Source organism: Ambystoma mexicanum, chromosome 8 (genome assembly GCF_040938575.1).
Source record: "Ambystoma mexicanum isolate Mex_15411 chromosome 8, UKY_AmexF1_1, whole genome shotgun sequence".
NCBI classification, from domain to species: Eukaryota; Metazoa; Chordata; class Amphibia; order Caudata; family Ambystomatidae; genus Ambystoma; species Ambystoma mexicanum.
The window spans coordinates 650,886,240-650,908,990 of record NC_090929.1 but is presented as its reverse complement, the minus strand read 5'-3'; the positions used below and the strand labels follow the sequence as shown (position 1 = coordinate 650,908,990).

Below are 22,751 nucleotides of genomic sequence, written 5' to 3'. Positions count from 1 at the left end.
GACCGTGTGCAGGCACTCCAGGTCCTCGTTGTCCGTGGACGAAACCTCAATGGCCTGGATGGAACTGGACTTGCAGTACTTGGCCTTGTCTTGGGCACCCATGAGTGAGGCGCCCTCAAAGGACTTAGAAGCCCGCTCCTCGGATGAGCCGGTCCTGGGTGAGGCCTTGGTGCACGGGGCAAAGGCCTTGGCGTTTAGTCATGCTGCCAGTCTACTGTGTCGATCCTTCGTTTTCTTGGAGAACCCAAGGCAGATCTTGCACTCTTTTTCTTTGTGGTCCAGATGAAGACAGTAAAGGCACTGAAGGTCCTACACCAACACGTTCTGAAGTCCGCATCTGGTGCAGAGCTTGAAGAGGGATCTTCCTTCCTTCCTTCCTTCTCTGTCATGGCCGGAGTTGCAGAGTAGGCCCGATGGCCTGGAAACTTTGACGATCCCGGTCCTTGAGGGGCCCTGAAATTCACCGACAAACGGATCCCCGCTGTCGGCAGATAGAGAGAAGAGCACACAGGCTCTTTTTCGACAAACACTGAAACTTTTTCCTTCAGAAAACGAAAAAACTGGAGAAGTAGGCCACGGACAAAAACTCGAGGACTCCCAACACTTGAACGTGCAGTAAAAATATGAAGATGGCTGCCAGAGGAGGGTCTTAGGGAGAGGACTGTCATTGGTTGGGGGCAATATGAACCCCCCCCACATCCCCCTCTCGAGTACAGTGATTGGTTTAGAGTTGAAATACAGTTTGTAAGTGAAAGAAACTTTTTTCTTTTACCGAGGATTCACGGCCTGACGGGGAATATTCATGAGCATGTGAATCCATGCCAGACCCCATGCTGGAGAAAACATCTCATAGTATAAAGTTTTAAAACGGATACACAGTATCACTCTATCCTTAAGAACAGTAGTTGGTAAGGAAAGTGAAAGAATCTCAAAGGAGAACTCAAAGGGTTCCCAGCAACACTGCACATGTTGCTGTGTGCTGCAAAAGTTAAAACACAGACGCCTTTAAAGAGATATGGAGGAAAGCAGACTCAATAGTTAAGATAAAACACAGAACAAGGTTCCAAAAATCAGAGCACACAATGAATTTGGGGAAAAAGAGGTCCGGAAGTAAAAAGTGCTGGGGGTCTCACTTGGAGAGGGGATGAAGGATACAAATGATAAATCTCCCTAGCAACCACCGAGCACCACTTGTTGGAGAGATTGTCCTTAAGCCTATATCGGAGTCTTTAGGAATGTTTTCCTGACTTCGGGGTACTGAGGATTGATGAAGCTCACTAAGCTCTCTAGGTGGTAGTGTGACAGAGCAGCCCAGGCGTAACTCTCAGGAAGTGGAGTAGAGTGGTTAACTGGTACTGCACACACTTTTCACAATACCAAATGAGAGAAGGTCCAAACACTTTACATTTATAAAAATATTATTATATTAGAAAAAATAAGAAATAAAACACTACACTAGGATCGGCCACCAGGGGGCGCACGGATGTACAGCATCACTGTGTAAGCTCTGCACCCGCAAGTCTTTAAACCGGATTGAGCCCTCACTCAGAGACCCCCCCCCCACGGAAATAATAACGAAGTAAGGGTTGTGTGAAGCCCCACCCCCCCCACCAGCAGGAGAAATCCCGACGAGAATCGGAGTCGGGAAACTCATAAAAAGCACCAACCAAAGTTGGGTCCACGACGAGATCCAGCAGAGGCAGGGGAAGCCTCCGTGAAGCCGCACTCATATCAGCAGGCCAAGAGGGGCCGCCTGAGCAACACCCGGAAGATCTGAAGGGGATCCGACCCAACCTGCACATCAGGCAGAAGACTCTCGAGGGGACCCCTGCCCCCCTCCCCCCGGAACGAAGAGACAGGGCCGCGGCAGTGGGACACAGCCCATCCGGCCAGAGAAAAGCACCGGTAAGAGCTGCGCTGCACCGGCCCTCCCCTGCCGCACACAGACATTAACGGGCCAGGAGGCCTGCAGAGCCACCCGCGCGCAGGACCCTGCTCCTGCGCCGCCAGCTCGGGGGGCTTCAGCGCATCGTTCCCAGCACGGAGACCGCTAGCTAAAGCGGTGGGCGGGACCTCCGCGGGGCCCCTGCTTTCTTGGTGGCAGCTGCGGGAGGGGGCCATACAAAGGCCTTTTTCAGAAGCGGGCGAACCCGTAAAAAAGCAAGAGAGACAACAGGGAGGGCCCCCCCTAGAATAATTAAAAGAAAAAAAAAAGGAAAAAAAGGACACACCGTGAGGAACAGTACCCACAAATGCAGGGTATACATCAGAACAGCGTCAAATAAAGGAAAACTACTGAGTGCCATAAACCACATGGCCCATATATGGAATGAAAGAGAAGGTGTCCACAGGGCAACCCACCTACCACTCATATCCTAGAAGAGAGTGCACAGTCGCCTCAAGGAACTCATACAACTCCCATTCAAAAACGCCCCCCCAAAAGGCACCACCACCCAGCGAGAGAAAGAGGACCCCACTCCGAACCCACCAAACCAGCAAAAGGCCACCAGGACTGAGGGTTGGGCCCCCGTAACAGGGGCGTGTGCCTCCTCAGGTGACCCAACACATATTAGAGCCGACATCACAGGAACATCTCACAGTTCCTCCTCTGATCTGAAGATCATGCTGGCTGCAAAGACCATCTGCAACGAAGACAGCGCAGCAAGACTGCTACACGGAAGGGGAAGGTGCAGCCTGGACATAGAACAAATAGAAACCCGAGAGCACACGACTTAGCCCATGCATAAAATCCCTGCACCCCACCCACACAGAACTTACAGAGATAGCGGGGAAGTTTCTTGAATATATGCAGGCAAAAGAAAAGTTAGCTACTTACGCCTACGCGCCCCCGGTTCATAACATCATTGCCCCCATGATGGCAAAGCGAAGCAACAGCGCACAGCGAAACGGCGGCCACAAAAAGCGACATAGCAGCTCTGTTAACGGAGATAAAGAATATGGGGGGCCAATATAGGTGGCAAAATTGATAAGATTACTCAACGCATGGACAAGATCGAGGATAGGCTGGATGGGGTAGAAAATAATCAAGCCTCCATAGATACCCTGGAAAAACAGCTGGAACACAGAATACCAGACATCGAGCAGAGAGAGGAAGAGTACAGGTTAAAAATGGACGATTTGGAAAATCTAGAGAGACGCAACAACCTGCGTTTTTTTGGAATTCCGGAACGGGAGGGTGAAACAGAAGAGGACTTAAAAACAACGCTTCAGATCATCATTAAAGCCCCTGGCGGCCGATGATGCAATCGACGAAGCATGGACTGAACGGATCCACAGAGCAGGATGCCCGCCGGGAGGCCCAAGATCGGTCCTCGCCCGCTTCCATCGATATCAGGACAAGGCTAAGATTCTCGAAAAAGGAAGGCGCGGAGGCGTGATCGCTCTTAATGGAGCACAAATAACTATATACCAGGACCTATCCGCCATGACTCTAGCTCGTAGGAGGATGTGTGGCCCCCTGACGAAATGGCTGAAGGAACGAGACACCCAATACAGTTGGGGATACCCCTTTCTCCCTCTCTTTTGAGCATAACGGCACGAAGATCAGACTACAATCAGAGAGGAGAAATAAAGGCATGTATATCCGAGCTCGTGGAGACACATGAGCAGAGGGACAATGGAGATGCACCAAGGGGCGAAGTGAGAGAATGGCAAATTCAAGGCCCTAAGAGACAGGGGCTGATTCATGGAAATTGTGCCCAGAAAAACCGGGATTTGGGCACCATTCTGCCCGCAAATCCCCATTTGTTAAACAGGGATTTGCGGGCAGAATGGCACACAAATCCCCCTTTTTCGGCGCACAAATTCCATGATCAGCCCCAGAGAGTGAAGGGATCGAAAAAATATCGAAGAGAAAACATTTCGCCGGCGGGGGGCAAGTGAACCTGATCAGCAACAACGACTTCATGCTATATTGGCGACTTGATTATTGACTGTTTTTGGTCCTACATAAAAAGTTACGTTTGACTGTTGAATGATGAGGTTTGAACAGGGGGTGGGGGGGCGAGTAGGGGCTCAAGGTTATGTGGAAGTTATTTTAGCAATAGGAGCGTGAGGTAACGGTTCCCGCTGGTGGTTAATTGCTGGTTCAGTGTATCCAACTGGATCTGCTCGGACGCCACCACATGAGGGGGGGAGGGGGGGATGGTTACAAGATAAGGTAGGGGCAAAGACCAAAATAGAATCATTAACTACTGCTGATGGGGGTAAAGTATCAAGGCTTGCTGAAGAGACATAACACAGGGGGTTGCAGCTTAATATTTTAAAAATATTTATACAATATAGAGATGACCATCGTTGAAGTTAGCACACGGGGCCCACTGAGGGTGGGGATGCTTAGTGTTAAAGGGCTCAACTCGGCAACCAAGAGGTCACTAGTATTGAGGGAATTTCAGAGAACCAAAATCGACATCCTCCTCCTACAAGAAACCAAATACATGAAGGGGGAGGAGAGATTGATCCTGGGAAAAAGTACTGGGGTGGAATTTTGGGGCTCTGGAGCACTGGGTAGAGGTGGAGTGGGAATCCTCATTAGAAAGGGAATCGAGTTCCAGGCCACTAAAACCTGGTCAGACACAGAGGGGCGAGCCCTACTAGTAGTTGGAACCATTGGAAAAGTCGAGGTGACGATAGCCACAATCTACTCCCCGAACGTGGGTCAACTCAGATTCCTCTCTAGAACCATCCCCAAAATAATGTTGGCGGCTTCGGGGCATATTGTTCTAGGTGGGGATTTTAATCTATGGGCGAACCACGAGTTGGATCGGAAAGCGGGCAACACAGCCCCTGATAACGAAATAAGAGGGGACCGTAACGATTATGAAACAATTATGCAGGTGTATGTGTTGGTTGATGTATGGAGGGAAATGCACCCGGATGAGAGAAGATATACGTTCCATTCAGCCCCACACAACACTTTCACCCGAATGGATTATATTTACCTTTCACAAGAGTTACACAACGTCACAACACACACAGAGATCACCCCAATAACATGGTCAGATCATCACATGGTCACAGTCGACAAACAGTGGGAACATTTACCGACCAGAGGTGGGAAATGGAGATGCAATGAGGTCCTGTGGAAAGACTTGGTCTTTAAAACTGAATTGGAAACAGACTGAAGAATACTTCAAAGCCAACAACACCAGGGAGGTCTCCAAACAGGGTATATGGGAAACGGCCAAAGCAACCTGGAGGGGGGGTCCTCATACGGGAGGGGGGCCCGGAAGAAAAGAGAAAGAACGCTAATCGAAAATAGACTCAGGGGTGAAATATGTCACTTAGATAAGGAAGCCAGCGAAGGAGACATCACAGACCCTAACAAGATTCAAGAGGCGAAAAAAGAAATGGGAAGAACTCCGTTATTTAGAGCATGGCCAGATAGTGCGTAAGATGCATCTTTTGAAACAAAGATTTTATGAAAAAGGTGACAAAGCCGACACTACTAGCAGCCAGACTCAGAATGCAACAAGCAGAGCGCAGGGTGATAGCGATAACAAGCCCGACCAGGGGTCAAGTAAACCCTATACCCCCGAAGCGTTTTCTAATTTTTATGAATCATTATACACCCCAGAGACAGACCCAGACTCAAGGGAGATAGACAATTACCTTGCTGGCATCAACCTCCCCAAAGTGGCAGCCATGGACTCAGCCCACCTGGAGTCCCCCATAATAGAAGAGGAAATACAGGATGCAATTAAAAGATTGACAATGGGAAAATCCCCAGGAGAAGACGGATACACAGCCGGCTTCTATAAAACCTTCAGTGCCCACCTCACTCCATTCCTGGTCGAACTATTCAATGAAATCCTCGAATCAGGAATAGCTCCCGACCCCTTTGTTCGAGCGCTCATAACGGTCATTCCCAAGGAAGGAAGAGACCCCAAACAATGCGGGTCGTATCGCCCTATATCTCTACTTAATGTGGACGCCAAAATCTACACAAGGCTATTAGCAGCTAGACTAGAGACCCACATGCCCCACCTCATCCACTCTGACCAAGTCGGATTCATAATCGAGAGACAAGGGGCAGACACCATGCGAAAGACCCTCCAATTGGTTGCAGCCTCCCAAGCTATGAATGATGAAGCCCGCCCTACTCTCAATTGACGCTGAAAAAGCTTTCGACAGAGTGGAATGGGACTTCCTGGCAGCAACCCTCCGCACTGTAGGAATAGGACCGAAACTCAGAAGGGGAATAAGAGCAGTTTATACAGCACCCAAGGCCTCAGTATCGGTTAACGGGGAATACTCAAGATGGTTTGAATTAAAACGCGGCACCCGCAGGGATGCCCTCTTCCAGCCATCCTCTTTGCTCTTTCAATAGAGCCTCTGGCCCAAAAAATGAGAGAAGACACCCAGGTAGAGGGAATGCGACTAGGGCAGGAAGAGTATAAGGTGGCACTGTACGCCAATGACATGCTCCTCCACGTGACAAACCCAAATACATCCATCCCAAGGGCACTGTACCTCCTGGAGGAATATGGCCACATATCGGGTTTCAAAGTTAATAAATCTAAGTCAATACTCTTCCCTCCTACAGGGATCTGCAGAAATGAACAACGATAGATACTCCCCGCTAGGTCTCACGATAGAACATAGTAAGTTAAAGTACCTAGGTATACAAGTCACAAGAAAATTAGAAGATCTCTACGAAGCCAATTTCCCAACGGTCCTCCAAAATTTCCACGCGGACCTTGCCCGGTGGGACAAATTGACCATATCCTGGCTAGGACGCCGTAATGCAATAAAAATGACCTGTCTCCCGAGGTTTCTATACCCCTTTAAATTGCTCTCCATTGAGATGCCACGACAATTCTTCGTGCAAGTCAAGCAGGCGATTGTAAAGTTCCTATGGCAAGGGGAAAAAAGCCAGAATTGCATACAACAACCTGACACTACCCAAAGATAGAGGCAGGGTGGGCCTCCCAGATATTAAAAAATACTATGAAGCGGTCCAATTACGAGTTCTCATTCCTCACCTCCGCAATCAAAAAGAGCCCCAGTAGCTCTCGATGGACAACCACTACCTGTCCCCAGCGACGGTCTGAGTGGCTATGGGCCCCTAGGAGGAGAGTATTGAGGAGATCAAAAGCACACCCGATGTTAGAAACCATATGGGAAATATGGCGAGATAGCATGGAAATGAAGAACATCACCACATGGCCACATCCCCCAGCATTAATGACCAGATTCCCAACGTGGAAAGATTTCAATCCTGGTATGAAGCGGGCCTAGAAAGGGTAGGACAGCTCCTGAAAAAAAGACTCATTTATTACGCTCCCTGAATGAGAGGGAGCCTTGGGAATAGGCATAGGCATAGGCATACTGTCCGCATTCCACTTCCTGCAGATCAAAGGTGTCCTGACGAAACCTGAATGGAAAGATAAACTGAGAAGAGAACTTACCCCATTTGAATCCCTATTAAACTCTAGGATGGAAACAAAGGTACCGATATTGGTTCTATACAAAACACTGATAGAAGCAGGAAAGGGTACAACAGAACCACTCATACTAAAATGGGAGACACATGGGGGAAATTATCGACCCAGAGACATGGGAAAAGCTATGTCGAGCAGCACCTAGAACCTCGATCTCATGCCAATACAAACTACACGCAATCAAACTATTAAACTGATGGCAATATGATCCGCATAGACTCTCCAAAATGTACCAATCATCCAGTCCACAGTGTTGGCGAGCATGTGGATCCTCGGCAGACTACTGGCACATGTGGTGCGGCTGCCCTCGAATGAAAGCATATTTGGACGAAGTACTGGTGTGGATCAGGGACCTAGATGGATTCAGAGGACAGCAGACCCCTATCTCGTCTTGTTTGGATTCGAAAAAATTGACGAGTGGAGGAAGGTCAAAGACCTGGCTGCGCAGCTGCTATTAGCTGCAAGGGCTCCGATAGCCACACAACGGGAAATCCACCACAGTCCCAACCGAGAAAGAATGGGTCAACGTAGTATCCAATATATGCACCATGGAAAAAATAACATCATCCCTACATGGGAAATCCACACAATGCGACACTCTGTGGATGGAGTGCCTTAATAAATACATGCCAGGAACAATACACTAACATGTGATGACTAGCCAACCCCATAACCCCACGCTGTAAAAAGACACCCTCTAACAGATCACGCAACTCTAGAAGCAGATGTAACATAAGCTCCCCAACAAGGTGGTCTCCAAAACCTGCTATGCAATCCACCAAATGCTAAGTAACACATCCCTCATCAGATGTAAATAGAGTCTTGGGGGGAGGAGGGAGGGAGAGGGGTAAAAGAATTGCAAACGTATATGGTCACTGCAAATGTGTACAAACTAAGGTTGGATAATCTATGAGATTTATGTTGAAATGCAAATCTGGATTATAATTGTTTTGAATATGCTTGACAAAGATATAAATTTAATTTTCGGTTGATTTCCTGTAAATTCCTATGACCTTGTTTGAAACAAAACCTAATAAAAACAAATAAAAAAAATAAAAAAAACACTACACTAATAGAAAAGTAAATTTTGCAAAACAAAAACTCATCAATAATTGGAAGTAGAAATACTTTTAAAGAAGGCTTACATTTCTTTCCCAGAGTGCAATCACAGTTAAATATATTTTGCCATCTAGACCAGAATGTGTGGGAAGATACACAGGAGGACCAGTTGCCCAGATTTGTGCAGTCTTTAGAAGCAAAGTGTTAACTTCTGCTAAGGTGTGCAAAGGAGCAGTTTTTAGTGGATCCCGGTTCAAGGGTCAGAGCCAGAAGAGTGAAATGATGGAGATGCTGCCGTCAGTGATAAGACTAAGGTTTCACCATCATCTTTGGCACAGGCTTCAGCTTCTGAGGCTGAATTTGGCTTGAGAGGACCTGAAGAATTATTGAGCATATTCTTGCCAAGTCACACTGGAGAGGGGACAGACATGGAAGGACAGAAAGAAGAGTTTGGTGATGTGGTTGCAGGTCAAGTGCATTCGAGGTCTATGGAGCTTCTTAAGGGGCGCACTGGAACCAGGGCATTTGCCTGATGCCCTGGGATGAAGCAGCTATGCTCCATTTGGCATGAAGAGTTGTGAGGGCCTAGCAACCAATGGGGTCCCACTTCTGGAACCAGCAATGTAGAGATGGCCAGGAGCTCCAATACAGATCCCGAGTCGATTCTACACCACTTTGTTTCATCTGTATCTTGGGTGAGGGACCATCCTCACAGTGGGATTCACAGCATACACTGTCATAAGGCATGTGGCCCATCCTGCTCTTGGTCTACCAGAACCGTGCCGACACCAGAGATCAGAACCGCCATCATAAACCGACACCAACTCAGCCACTGTGATCGCCATCCCTGAACCTTCGCTGATGGGAGCAACAATGGAAGTAAGTGGCCTCTAGGATTCCAAGTGCCGGAAGAGTGGTTACTTTAGACAGTGCAGGGTAAGAGCATACATACCACTCTTTGCGTCCCCCTACAGAAATTGTGTTGGCATAAATGTCACCCCCTAGCAACAACCTTTGCAAGTCGTGAAATCCTGGAAAGGATTCCCCCCACAGGTAACCCTTTATTGTGGTGGAATTAAGAGTGTAACCCGAATTTTGTGCTATAGCACTTTTTCCTAAAAGTGTGTTTTTAACCTGCAATTACCTACCTTTTGGCTGAAGACAAAACATGTGCAGGGGCACCTAGAGACTTCCTACCTCGGCTCCTTCCAGGTACTTACCCGAGTACTCAAATAGGAGTGTGAAACTACTTACCCGTTAGGGAAAGACTGCTTCAGTTAGGTCCCTGTCTTATTATAAGGCATTATTCTGTATTATATAGTATTATATCTGTTTTACCACTGTGCTCTTCATTCCAAATTTCATAGATTCTGTGTTCTCCTTGGAGCACTGACCAGAGTTTAGATATTACAGAGTCAAATGCAATACCCAAAGTCAACAAATGAGATTAAAAACGAATCCCTCTTAACTTGGCAATTTTAAGACATAATGAGACAAAGAGTTGAACATTGTTCGCTAGAATTATTTTCCCTCTTAAAACCAAAGTGGCAGGGAGATATAAGCTCCCTCTCCTCAGCCCAATTCCAAAGTCTGCTCTGAATGACATTCCCAAAAAAATCTTAGCATGGCAATCAATGCGTGAAAAAGGATGGTAAAACGTATGGTCCATTGCGCAACCCTTCTTAAAAATGAGGATACAACAAGCATTTTGCCAAGAACCTGGGAGGTGCAGGGATTCTAACATTTTCAGCCACCCAGCTGCATAAATTTGCCAAGACGCATCCCTACATGACTGTCTCATATGTGAGCATCTGGAGGAACCCAAATCAGAGCCAACGCTATCCCATTCCTATTTTGTATTATGTATGTTCATACCTATGATGGTGCAAAACTAACCCCTTGCATCATCCACCAATAGATGATTTTGAATTCTCTCCATGTCCCGTCTCCAGCTCAAACTTTTCCTCAATCGTCTTAATTACAGTCTGATCTGTGATTACCAGGCACTTATGTCACACTAGGAAAAATAGTTCAACATTTTAATATACACAACCACAGGATCAAGGTCCCTCTTCGGGCATCTAATAACCTGAGAATCAAAGTGCTTCTGAAAAAAATAAATGGATTGTGCAGAGACTGTCCCATTGTAACCAAGTGATATATGCCGTTAACCCGTACCAATGAACAATGCTCAATTGCTTACCTGATCAAGGTTCACACTCATGTTGCCTACAACTTCAGCCCTAAAATAATTCCACTGGCTCCCGGCTGCTGCAAGGATCACATTCATATTCCTCTGCATCATCTATAAGGCTGACTGGGGCCAAGAACAACTCCATCTACAACTTGCTCTGAGACCAAATACTCTCCCTCCAGATCTTTACGCTCCTACAGCTCCAAATCTCTGCGTGCCAAGCGCTTCTCTAAGCAGTGAATGGGTGGCCGATCTCTCTCCTCGGCCGACTCCTTCCCCTGGAACAGCCTCCCCCTTTGTCTCTATCTTGAGCCCGACCTCCTCAAATTCCGGAATCTCCTCAAGACCGTCCTCTTCACCTCTTCCTTCCCCCCCTCTCCCTCCTGTGCTAAAACCGAACAGTCGTTGGGATTGGTGGCCTGGGCTCTTGCGTCCTTCTGGGTCTTGGCCTTCCGCCCACTCGCCCTCAGCCTTCTGCCCTCTCTGAGTGATTGCCTTTGGGCACCCCCAGGTCTGTTGGCTCTCACAGGCCTGCACTTATTGTACTGGCAGGTGATCACTCTTGACCTAGTGATCTCTGCCAGGAACCTAACTGTTGCATGCAATGACTCCCTGCCACTTCCCTCTGTGGAACTCCGACCACTTACCCCCTTCCGTTGTCTCTTCTATCCCTGCACGTGCACATTCTGAATGCTCACAAGGCCTAATAGGACCGCCTCTTTCTTGTTCATCAGTTTTAATCTATTTGGCTTTTGTTCCCATGTTACCTCCCAGTTTGCCCGGTGGGCACTTTGAAACAATTTATTGGTGTAAAAGCGCCTCACAAATGCACAATAAATCAATGAAAGTAATACTCCCAAAAAATGAATAAAAAGAAAAACATTTTCACTAGCCATCTGCCTTAAATAGTATGAAGATGTTAACATGTAGAGTTACACCGAATGCCTTGGCCAAAGGCCACCCATGGTATGCCATCAAAATGAAGTTCTATGAAGCTTGTGAGTAGCCGAAGAGGGTACAATGGAGAAATGGCTCTAATAGAAAACAGGTTGGGCCATTGCTATATAATGTTCACATGACATGCAGCAGCAGCTCATACTCCTGAACAGGAATGCCGATCTTGGATGCAGAAGTACTAAACTCTTACCATTATAAACAGGAAAATACTGTGGCACAATACGCTTACATTTTCTCTCAAACGTCCTCCAACTAGTACATCGCACCACTTCTCGCCCACATAGATCAACAGCCTGTTCTTACCTTTCAGGCAGGTGCTCCATCCACTTCTGGTGCCCATTAGATAGATAATGAAGGGAAACAACAGTTTTCTTTAGGACCATCACAAACCGCACTGCATCTTGGCTCCCAACTAGGCTTGCCATCTGAAAACTGAAAACACGACAAACACATAAGCAATCGCTCAGAGAAAGCAGATAGTCAACATAACTAAAGGGGATGCACTTAAGGCTTTCCATTGAAGTTCCCATCTTTTAGAGTCTCACTTAAGATAGCAACATCCTGTTTTACAAAGACACAGGCTCTTCCCAACATCTCCAGGGGTTGTAGAGGACCTTGCAATGGGCACTTTCAGAGTAACAAAACTAGTAAGAAGATATTTTACATGAAAAGGAACTTCAATAATTCACGTCAGCAAAGTGCTTTTCAATACTATTCAAAACAAGGTAGCAATGCTACAAAAGGCAGAACGTATCTTGATACATGAATAATAGTCATGCCATTTTTTTGCGTAGTGGAACAATCCAGGGAATGTTTCCGTTCTCCCGAAGGCGGATCCACAACCTGTAAGCCCTCTATGCAAAAAACCTCAGAATGGGTTGGGCAAGCGGGATCTCAATGGGAGAGATCCCCCTTTAGGGGACAAGAACTCCCAGTTGAACAATGTTGTAACATCTCCCTTAGCCACAATGCCCCACATATTTTCTGCATACATGGGAGCATGTAAGGAATCAGGGTGCTAGGACATATTGTGGTCAGAGCCACAATGTAAAGGCCAACAAGCCCTGGAGGTGCAAGGCACTGGGGCACTGGTTGGCATTGCACTACTATCCTTCAGCTTCTTTGCTGTGTGCCTTTTTTGACTCTCTGGGGGTAAAAAACATATAGACGCAGTCATTGTGTGTTCAATATCATTCTGTATGCTGTAACTGTTTTTGAGCCTTTAGGAGTCTAGAGCCCCTTTGTGCTATCCTCTTTCCTTCTGGTCTTATAATTTGATTTTGTTCCATTCAGTATTTTCATTCAGCCCTGTCTGGTCACATTTGGTTAGGAAAATTAGTTCTTGCTCTTTCCTAAAAAGGTGATCTTTATCAGCACTGGTGTCTTTACTTCTCGTTATTCTGTATAGCACTGTCCATTTTATTTCTTCACAGGCGTGTCCTAATCTAAGGAAATGGGCTACCATCGGTGCTTCTCTAAATTTGAATGCAACTCTTATGTTCACTAATTCGCGTTTACATTTTTCTTATGGTCTTGCCTATGTATAGCTTTGGGCACGGACAGCAGGTGGCATATACTACCATTTTGGTGTTTCAATTCGTTGATGTTTGTTTCCACTTTGTCTTCAAACCTATTTCAACCTCCTTAGTTTCGGCAGTAGTGGAGCAACTTGTATATTTACCGCAAGGTACATGTCCTCTAATGTTTTCCATCACCCATATTTCAGTGAGGCTTGGTTGTTTCTGTACTTTTGGCCAGATACCATTTCTCATCATCTGGTCTTATGTTTCTACTTCTTTTAAATGTCACCATTGGGGGTCCCCAAGGGAGTTTTACTTTCTTGCAGGATTTTCCTATTCCTTTTGATGGCAACACAGATTGCAATAAACCCACACAGATCAATCAGAATAACGAGTAAGTCAAATCAGAATAAAAATGTACTAAATTGAGTGCGCCAAGATGGATGAGAATAATTAAAGCACATACAAGTGAGGCATATCTAATTTTCTACACAGATTGAGCAATTAAGCAGACTTCAAAGACTAGACCAAGACCAGCCAAACGCAAGAATCATGAGACCAAAATTAAGTTTTAAAATAACTAGTTAACAGATACAAAAAGGAAGACGGAATGATATAGAACAAACAATGACTTTCTATATATGTTTTGAGCTGTTGTAGAAAGGACGTCACCTGTGCTATGATTCGGTTTCTAGGGAAGTCTCTTTCTGGTTGAAGAGTGTGTGTTGGCTGAGGGATGGACTTGCGCGAAAGTGAATCCGCCAGGGTGTTCTGACTGCCTGGGATGTAGTTCATCCGGAAGTCATATTGAGCAAAAAAGTGTGCCCATCTAGCTTGGCAAGGGTTTGTGCAATTCATCGATTGTAACACCTGTAGGTTTTTGTGGTCAGTCCGTATTGCGAATGGCTAGGCCCCTCTTTGCAGAAGATGACGCCACTACTCACAGGCTAAATTTCATGACCAGCAGTTCTCTCTCAATGACGGAATGATTTTGTTAACTATTAGTGAGGGTTCGGGAGAGGTATGCAATGGGATGTTCCTTCTGTTCATGTAGTAGTAGCCCCTATTGCTGCGGCAGAGGCGTCTGTCTCCAATACGAAAGGTTTCCCTTGATCAGGATGACGTAAGGTCAGAGCACTGCAAAACAATTGTTTTAAGTGTTGGAAGCTCTCCTCCACTTGAACATTCCAGCAGAAGCGTGAATTGGACTTTAGCAACTTCTTATGGGCAGAACCACTTCTGAGAATTGAGGAATAAAGCACCTATAGGAATGTGCTAGCCCCAAGAAACTCTGAACCTCTTTGACCGAAGTAGGCACAGCCCAGTTAAGAATCGCGGTAAACTTTGTCCACATAATTTCTACCTTCTCCTCCAACTTTGTGTTATGCATATTGACACCGAGCTCTTTCAGGCTCCCTACAATCTGCTCCCCTCTCTTGTGCATTCCTGACTGTCTATCTGCGATTCAGGAGTGGTGTGCCTCTAATGAACCCTGCCTTCTTAATGCAAGTAAGACGGAGATCCTTCTCATCAGGAAACCTGCTCTCTCTTTCCCTCTCACTCTGGCCACCTTCCATGGGCCCTCTTCCTTCACCTACCTGTGAGGAAAAAACCTTGGGGTCATCTTCGACTCTGCTCTCTCCTTCTCGGCTCACATTACAGACCTTTCCGAGAAGGCCCATTTCCAGCTGCACCTCCTCAAAGGCACTCATTCTTTTCTCACTTTCCCCCAGAAGCTCATGGTCTCCAGAGCCCTGGTCCTCTCTAGGTTGGACTACTCTAACAGCCTCTTTCACAATCTGCCTTTCTCTACTCTCCATCATCTGCAACTAATCCAGAACAGGACTGCAAGACTTCTCCTTAGTATCAAGTCCAGGGAGCATATCTGTCCAGGCCTGAAATCTCTCCACTGGCCCCTGGTGGCTGCAAAGATCAAGTTTAAGACCCTCTGCATCGTCCACAAGGCGTTCTGGAGCCAGGGCCGGCACTACATCCAACACTCGCTTCCTAAATACCTTCCTTCTCGAGCCCTTTGCTCTGCTGCTTCCAACTCAGAGGGTAAGGCGCTTCTCCAGGCAGAGAGTAGGGACAGATAACTTTTTTCTGCAGGTGCCTCCCTCTGGAACGGACACCCTGCCCATCTCAAAGTTGAGCCGGACCACCTGAAGTTCCGGAAGCAGCTCAAGACTTTCCTTTTCTCCTCTTTCTCTCTCTCCCTCCATTGCCGACTTATCTGCATGCTGTGCTGGTAGCTGGGATACCCTCACAGTCTCACTGGGTACCAGGTTCCTCTATGACCAGTCTCCTCTGCACTGCCTCCGCACCCTAGGTGCTGTAACTAACCTCTACAGTCCCCTGATTCCTTGCACTTACCCAGAGCCGTGCTGCCCTGATCGCACTTTCCCTTTCCTTCTCCCTTGCACTCATTCAGAGCATAGTGCCCTGATCACACTTTCCCTCTCCCTTTCACTTCTCCCTCCCCCTACTCCTTGACTAGTAACATTGTTTGTCTCAACTTCCCTCCGTACCCTCCCTCCCTTGTCTTGTCACGCCTACAAACACGTGTACAAGCACTTTACAACTGACTTATCATATCCCTTCCATGAACGCTTTAATCACTGGAATTTTCCACCAGGAAACCTTGCTCCGAGTTGTGGTGTATGCAGAGAGGGCAGCAAGGTGGACCTTTAGCGAGTTGTAAACAAGTCCTGAATCTAAGAGATGCGTTAGATAAAGGACTATATGTTTAGGTGACCAGTCAATAGGGTTGATGTTCTTAGTCTTGGACCAAATGACAAAACGTTTTAATTTATTGGAATAACAATGTCCAGTCTTTTGTTTCTGTACCTCTCTAAGAATGTCCCTACATCTCTGAGGTAGGTACAGGTGCCCAAACTCTGACTACAAGAGCCATGCTGCAAAGTTGAGCGATCAAGTGCATTGGTGTAGTGTTATCCCTTGGTCTTGTGACAGCATGTTGTATGGGCAAGGCAGTTTCTTTGGTGGGGAGAGCGATGTTCTCATAAGATAAGAAGCATGGCTGTCGAGCCCACATTGGTGCTATCAGGATCAGCGTGACCTGTTCCTGGTTCATCTTGTAAACTACCCTGTTGAGTAGGGGAACTGGGGGAAAGAGTATAGGCAAATCTCCCTGACCACGTTATCCAGAGACCATTCCCTTTGGTCTTTCTCTGTGGGTACCTGAAGGCGTAATTTGTATATTGTGCGTTCTCCAGTGTTGCAAAAAGGTTGATGTCTGGAGGACCCCATTCTGCAAAGATGTTGTGCAAGAGGTGTGCAAGTGCCACTCTTGTTCTACAGCTGTACATCTGCCAGAAGATTGTGTTCCCCTGGAACATGTTGCGACAGTAGGAACATGTGTTAGAGGGCCCATTTCCAAATGTTCTCTGACTGTTTGGTTAGCCCTGGAGAGTGAGTGCCCCCCTGTTAGTTCAGGTAACACATGGCCATAGTGCTGTCTGTAAGGACCTGAATGGTCTTCCCTTGTAGTTATGTTTGAAAGGCTTTTAGGGCTTTGAACACAGCAGGTAGTTACAACAGATTGATATGTTTGGTTGCTACCGATTGGGACCACCTGCCATGCGTTTTCGGTTCTAGGAGGTGAGCTCCCCATCGGTCTGTCATGAGAGTGGCTTCTACTGCAGGGATGATGAAGGATTTTCCCTTCAGAAGGTTCTCTTTCGACAACCACTGCAGAGACTGAATGAGGGTTTTCGCGACAACCAAAAGATCGTCCCATTGACTTGCCTGACCCCATTGGCTCACGAGCCACTCCTGCATAGGACGAATGAGCAGACTGGCGAGTGGCATTACGAAGATGCTGGACACGATCATCCCTAATAGCCACATGGCTTTCTGTACGTTTACCCGATGACTGGTCACATACAGGACAGATCTGGAACAGCATGTTTTGAACCCTCTCATTGGTGGGGAAGACAAGCCAGTGTTCCGTCTGACTTAGGGTCCCCAGAAATTGCTTGACTTGACTGGGGACAAGACTTGACTTTCTCGTTGGAGAATCCCAGGCTGAAAAGAAGATTGGTCTTTTGGATGTTCTCTAGACACGCATGGTGAGAGTCTCTAGTTATGGTCGAGATAAAGGTACAGTGGAATGGACTGGCTACGTAGGTGAGCTTCGGCCACTACCAGTAAGTTGGTAAACACCCTTGGGGCTGAGGCAATACCAAAGAAGAGTACTTTGAAATGATAGCGAGTGTTCTCGATCTTGAGCCCGAGGCTCCATCTGTGCACCAGCAACATTGAAATATGAAAGTATGCATCTTTCATATCCAATGCGGCCATGTAATACCCTTGTTTTAGCAGCAGGATCACTTCCTGTAGAGTTGTCCTCCTGAACTTTGGAGGTTTGAAATACTTGCTCGCAGTACGCAGGTCCAATACAGGGTGTATGGTTAGACCCTAGCTTACCTGAAGATCTGGGACAACCTCGATGGCTCCTTCTGTAGCAGGGTCTGTACTTCTTCCAGTAGGATGTGGAGATTGTCTCCAGAACATATCCACTCAAGGCTATCATCTTCTCTTCAGCAGGTGGTGGTATGGTGGGTGGAGAAATTCTATACAATAGCCGCCGCTGACGGTTTTGAGGACCCACTGATCCGAGGTGATTCACTCCCATATGTGGGTGAAAGATGCAAACCGCTCCCCTAACGGGGAAACATGAAAAGGGACCTGAACAACCAAGTTATTTGCTTGTTGGGGAAAGGGAGCATCTGGCTGCTGAATTTCTCCCGCTACCCTTGCCACGCCAAAATCCCTGTGGTTGAGGAGTCTGAAAGTTGCCGGATGTACCCTGGACAGAATACCAGGAGATCCTCCAGTTTCACAGGCACCTTGAGCTGAGCGGGGAAAGGAATTCCCGTGAATGGACCTGCTGGTATTGAAGACCCCCGCATTGAACAAATGACTTGGCCGAGATTTGATTTAGAGACTTTAAAGATTTGTGCTCCTCCTTTGCAGTTTCAAAAGCTTCGTCCACCGCTTTGTTGAAGAGGGCAGAGTCAACAAGTTTATTATATAATGAAGCGTGCGTCACTGACTTGAATCCAGAATGCTTTAGTCATGCATGGCGCTTCAATATGGTGCCTTCCACTAGTACGCTACCCACAGTCTCTGCTGAGTCAATGGTGTTTTTCAATACATTTTGCATCTCTTGACGCCATGTGTGTACCACTGCCAGAAGTTGTGATCTAGTAGGCTCTGAAACATTTTGCAGGCCTTTATGTACTAGTCCCTACTGTAAGTAATTAAAGCCAGCAAGGAGTGTTACGTTAGCTATGCAGGTACTGCAAGTAGCCGACGAAGTGTTACGCTTGCTAAAGGCATAAAGCTTTTTTGCAATCCTTGTCGGCGGAGACCGGACAAAGCCGGTGGAAGCCCTGCACATTTCCTGGTTGTGGTAACGGCTAGTGAGTCTGGAATGGAATGTCCTCTGATGTATAGTGGACCAGAAGGCGCGTGGCGAAACATCTTCTCGACCCATGGATTGACAGCTCGAGTAAGTGAGGGTGTGAGCAATGAGGGGGCGATGTGCTTCTTGGTGGAGTTCAGAAGCGGGATGGCCTGACACAGGAACTTTCTCCTCGGGGATATCCTCAACGAAATCTGTGTCTGGTAACATCTCCTGTGTCACAATCTAGTGGTTTGCTGCCTTCCCAAGGAGGTTGCCGGGGTTGAGAGAAGTCATGAAAAATATTTTCAGGTGGATCAGGCAAACAATTTGTAGGAGAAGATGAAGAATGAGCCTCATGAGCGTGAAGCCTAGGGGACTTCAAGGGCCTATGACATTCCTCCATAGGATGTGGTCTAACAATTTTGTCACATTCCCCAGAAAAGTCAATACATTCCGTTCATGCAGGCCTCAAACCTTTCTCTAATCCATGCAGAGGAAAAGGAGTCTTCAGGAAGAGGGGAAAGCGGAGTCAGAAGGAATAGGGGCCTCCTGTAGGGCCAATGACAATGGAAGGGAGGCCGGAGAATACACTAAAGGCAAAGGGGAGGCCTTTTTTGGGCCAGAACCACGATTAGGGGGCTCGGAAAGCTGCTCAAGAGTTTGGGGAGTGTTTTCACAGGGAAGCGCATTTTGACGCCTCTGGAACATGCGTCAACTTTAGAGATAGCGCCCTCTGAGGCCGAAGCCTTGGGGCCCTCCGACAGCCACAATGGTCGCAGGCCCAGCGTGCCCTGAAGCTTGAGGTTCAGTATGCTGTGCCAAAATGTTCGATGGGCCTGTGGGCACCGATGGCTTTTTCAACGAATCCGAAGGCGGCCGAGGGGTTGGGTGTTTAGCCTTTGGAATAGATTGTGTGCCTTTGTCGCTGGGGTGTGATTTCTCCATCGCACTGCTGACCGCATGCTTAGCGGTGCCGGGGACGGGCCCTCGACAGACTCCACATTAACGTCTTCGGACTGAAACGAAACCATGGTGAGTGACTCTCAGCCTGCATAGCGTAGGCCGCCCACCTCTTGGTACACCGGTTCTAAAGCGTCTTAGGACAGACCTTGCAACGCTGCTCGTCGTAGTAACAAGGGAGACAACGGTTACACTCCTTGCGAGTGTCCTTGCATGGAAATTTGCCATTACACAAACTGGGTGTTTGCTCCATAGTAGTGTGGAAAAGCAGCCAGATGAGAAAAGTAAAGGCAGGGTAGAAAAGAAAAGGCATTTTCAGAAGAGAAGTGTCACGAGAAAACATATCCCCACTCTACTTACTGTAAGACCGGACCTGAGGCAAAGGCAGAGAAACAGCCGTTGAGTCGCCGGTGGCAGCAAAGAGTTGCAGAGCGGCAAAACAGGAACAGCTGTCGAAGATACGCAGAACAGTCATCGAGAATGTCCGCCGATGGGTGCGTCAAAGATGCAGGAAACCGCAATATTATCTCGAAATACGTGCTCTGCATAAAGCGACCAACAAGAAAGGCAGAAAAAAACAATCTGGGGGACCTTGACGCGTGAAGGATTTTGGGTACACGTCACATTAGTGATAGTGTTACAGTCACAGCCATGTCGATGTCCATTTGTACTTTCCCACGGCCCTCTCTTCCTCCTAAAACAAGCCTAGCTGCTCTATCATAGCTAAGACTACCTTGAGTAATACAGCCTTATACTAAGAGTTGGAGTTTCTGTATTGCCGAAGGGATAGTCTAACTTAAGGTGGACTTTAGAAAAACTGTTCTAACATTGCCGCATTTAACACGCACCACCCAACTTGTAATGAAGACCAATGTCCTGTGTTACGGATTACTGGGGCTTTCTCTAAAGGCTCTTTATGACCAGTGCACTCTTTAAACGCGCCCAGGCATTTGCTTTTTCATTGTTCTAGTTAGTTGAGGCCCCACCAGGAATTCCTTGAAATTACAGCTATTTAAAAATGTGACTCATACTTAACGAATGCTATGAACTTCCTTTTCCAGGTAAAAATCCTAAAGCGATGGTGATGTCAGAAGGCATTCTCGCAGCAGAATAAGGGCAGGTCCTCCATCTTTCAAGGTGTTTTAAGTAATGGGAGTTTGGATCTACAGCAAATCTCGATCAAGGAAAGGTTTTTACGATGCAATTTAAAATCCAAATACACGCATTGTGAATTTAGAGCACCCATGGTTACATTTTGGCTTTTAATTGTTTAAGATTTAATAGACCCATCATGTTAACTTTAGAATGTTTTGGTAATTTGTCATGTTGTATACGATTGTTTTAATTGTAATCATTCGTTTTTCATTTTAGATTTGTTTTGCTGGTAATGATAATTCTTTTTTTTGCTGCAACAGCGACATGCTTAATAAACTTATCCAGATCTGCTTGACTTTATCTGGTGCTATCCTACACAGACTTCAAGAGCTCGGGCGCCGACTTTAATTTGGGACCTGGAAAATGCACGTGCGAGTTGCCACTAGGGTCATATATGCATATACGCCAAACCACAACAGATTTGTACTGCATCATGCACAGTCTCCTTCCCAGGTGAGATGTGTATCTATGTATGTATGTATCAATCACAGAAAGATGTTGCTGTAGAAAAGAGATCCAAGTCCATAAAAGCACCCTCTAAATCTGCCTCAACCAGAGGTAAACCAACACCAAAAGCGTAATGATTGTTCCTCAAATACCCAGGTTATAGTTTGCTGAAAACGACGTATCAAATGAAGATGAAACAATAGTGGAAGACGCGAGGGAGATCGAACTATCCAAGAGGGTTAAACCACAAGGCCATCTGCTCCAAGCCCTTTGTGATCTTTGAGAAATCAAAGATGAAAAATCTTAGGAAAAAGGGGGATGGTACAGTACAGAAAAAGACTAAACCAGCAAAGTATGAATAAATCGAAATCTAATGGTTTGAGGGCATTCATGTGTAAGCAGACAACTCCCTACCAAAAATCAAAAGCAGACAAGACTGATGAAGGCAAAACCTCCTGTCGTTCAAAGAGAGGAGCCAAGATCTGATTTAACCATCGATCTGGATAAAGAAGATGTGGTGATAGATTAGGAGATGCTTTGCTGTCTGGATCTCTTGACCTACTCAGATGAGATGAGCAAGGAAGAGGTGGCGCCTGATGAGACAACTTACGGGGATGAACAGCAGAATCAACCACCCCACAGAGAAAACATTCTTCCTCCCAACATCAGCTCCAGAAATCAAGTTGAAGTGGAATTGGACCATAATATCTGTACCAAAAACCAAGTTTATCATGAATTGGAGCTCCAAGATTTTTGTGCTTTGGAGGAAAGAAAAAAAAAAATAATAAAATTAAAAAAAAGGTTGATGGTATATAAAAATTCTGAAAAGATGCTGGATTGGGGCACAAAGCCCCCACCCTGTCAAGAAAAAAAAAATGCAAGAAAAAATAAATGTAAGAAAAAGCTATGAAAAGTAGGGGTCCAGATGAAACTCCCACCTTGGTAGTCGCAATAGAAGGTTAATCCCTACCAAGGATGGTCTGATCCTAAATCGGGCAAATGTTCAGAGACTTCTATATTGTGGCCCGGAGTTAAGGAACATTAAATCAGATGATCTAAAGATAGTCTTCCTCAATGAAAACCGTATGGACTGGGTGTGAAAAAATCTGCTGGAATCAACAAGAGATCTGCTCGCATTGTGATTCGAGATTTCATAAAAAGACCTTTCCTAGGGAAGCAAGGAGAAGCAATCCCTGGGTTAACTCATTCTGAAAAAACTAGAATGGAGAGTGGAATTGAAATCACCCAAAGGACAGTCCACGCCTAGTCACCTCTGTCTATTCAGAGAGCAAGATGTAAAAGGCCATTACCTTCCCCAAGGGATATAGAGTTTCTATCAACAGAAATCACTACGGATTGTTCTAAAAAAAAGCAAAAGGATGATGAAGCTTCACCATGACCGGAAAATGCAACAGAAGGGTGGCCATGATTGGTCATGGCTGGCAGGGGTTCTAGCCCAACGGAATGAGTATTAACATTTAAAGAGAGGACTTGAAACCCCTCCAGTGGGGCTCCTGGAACACAAGGGGCCATGAACATTTTTCATATAGAGGGGGCAGATCTAA

At 46.5% G+C, this 22,751-nt stretch overlaps 1 protein-coding gene across 1 annotated transcript in view; it reads right to left on the bottom strand.

Moving 5' to 3' along the window:
• EMC1 (ER membrane protein complex subunit 1) overlaps positions 1–22,751 on the bottom strand; it is a 755,368-nt gene that overhangs the window by 670,033 nt on the left and 62,584 nt on the right. Inside the window, exon 5 of the mRNA XM_069610395.1 lies at positions 11,977–12,105. Within this exon, the coding sequence (XP_069466496.1) occupies positions 11,977–12,105 (129 nt within the window). The remainder of the gene's footprint in view (positions 1–11,976; positions 12,106–22,751) is intronic.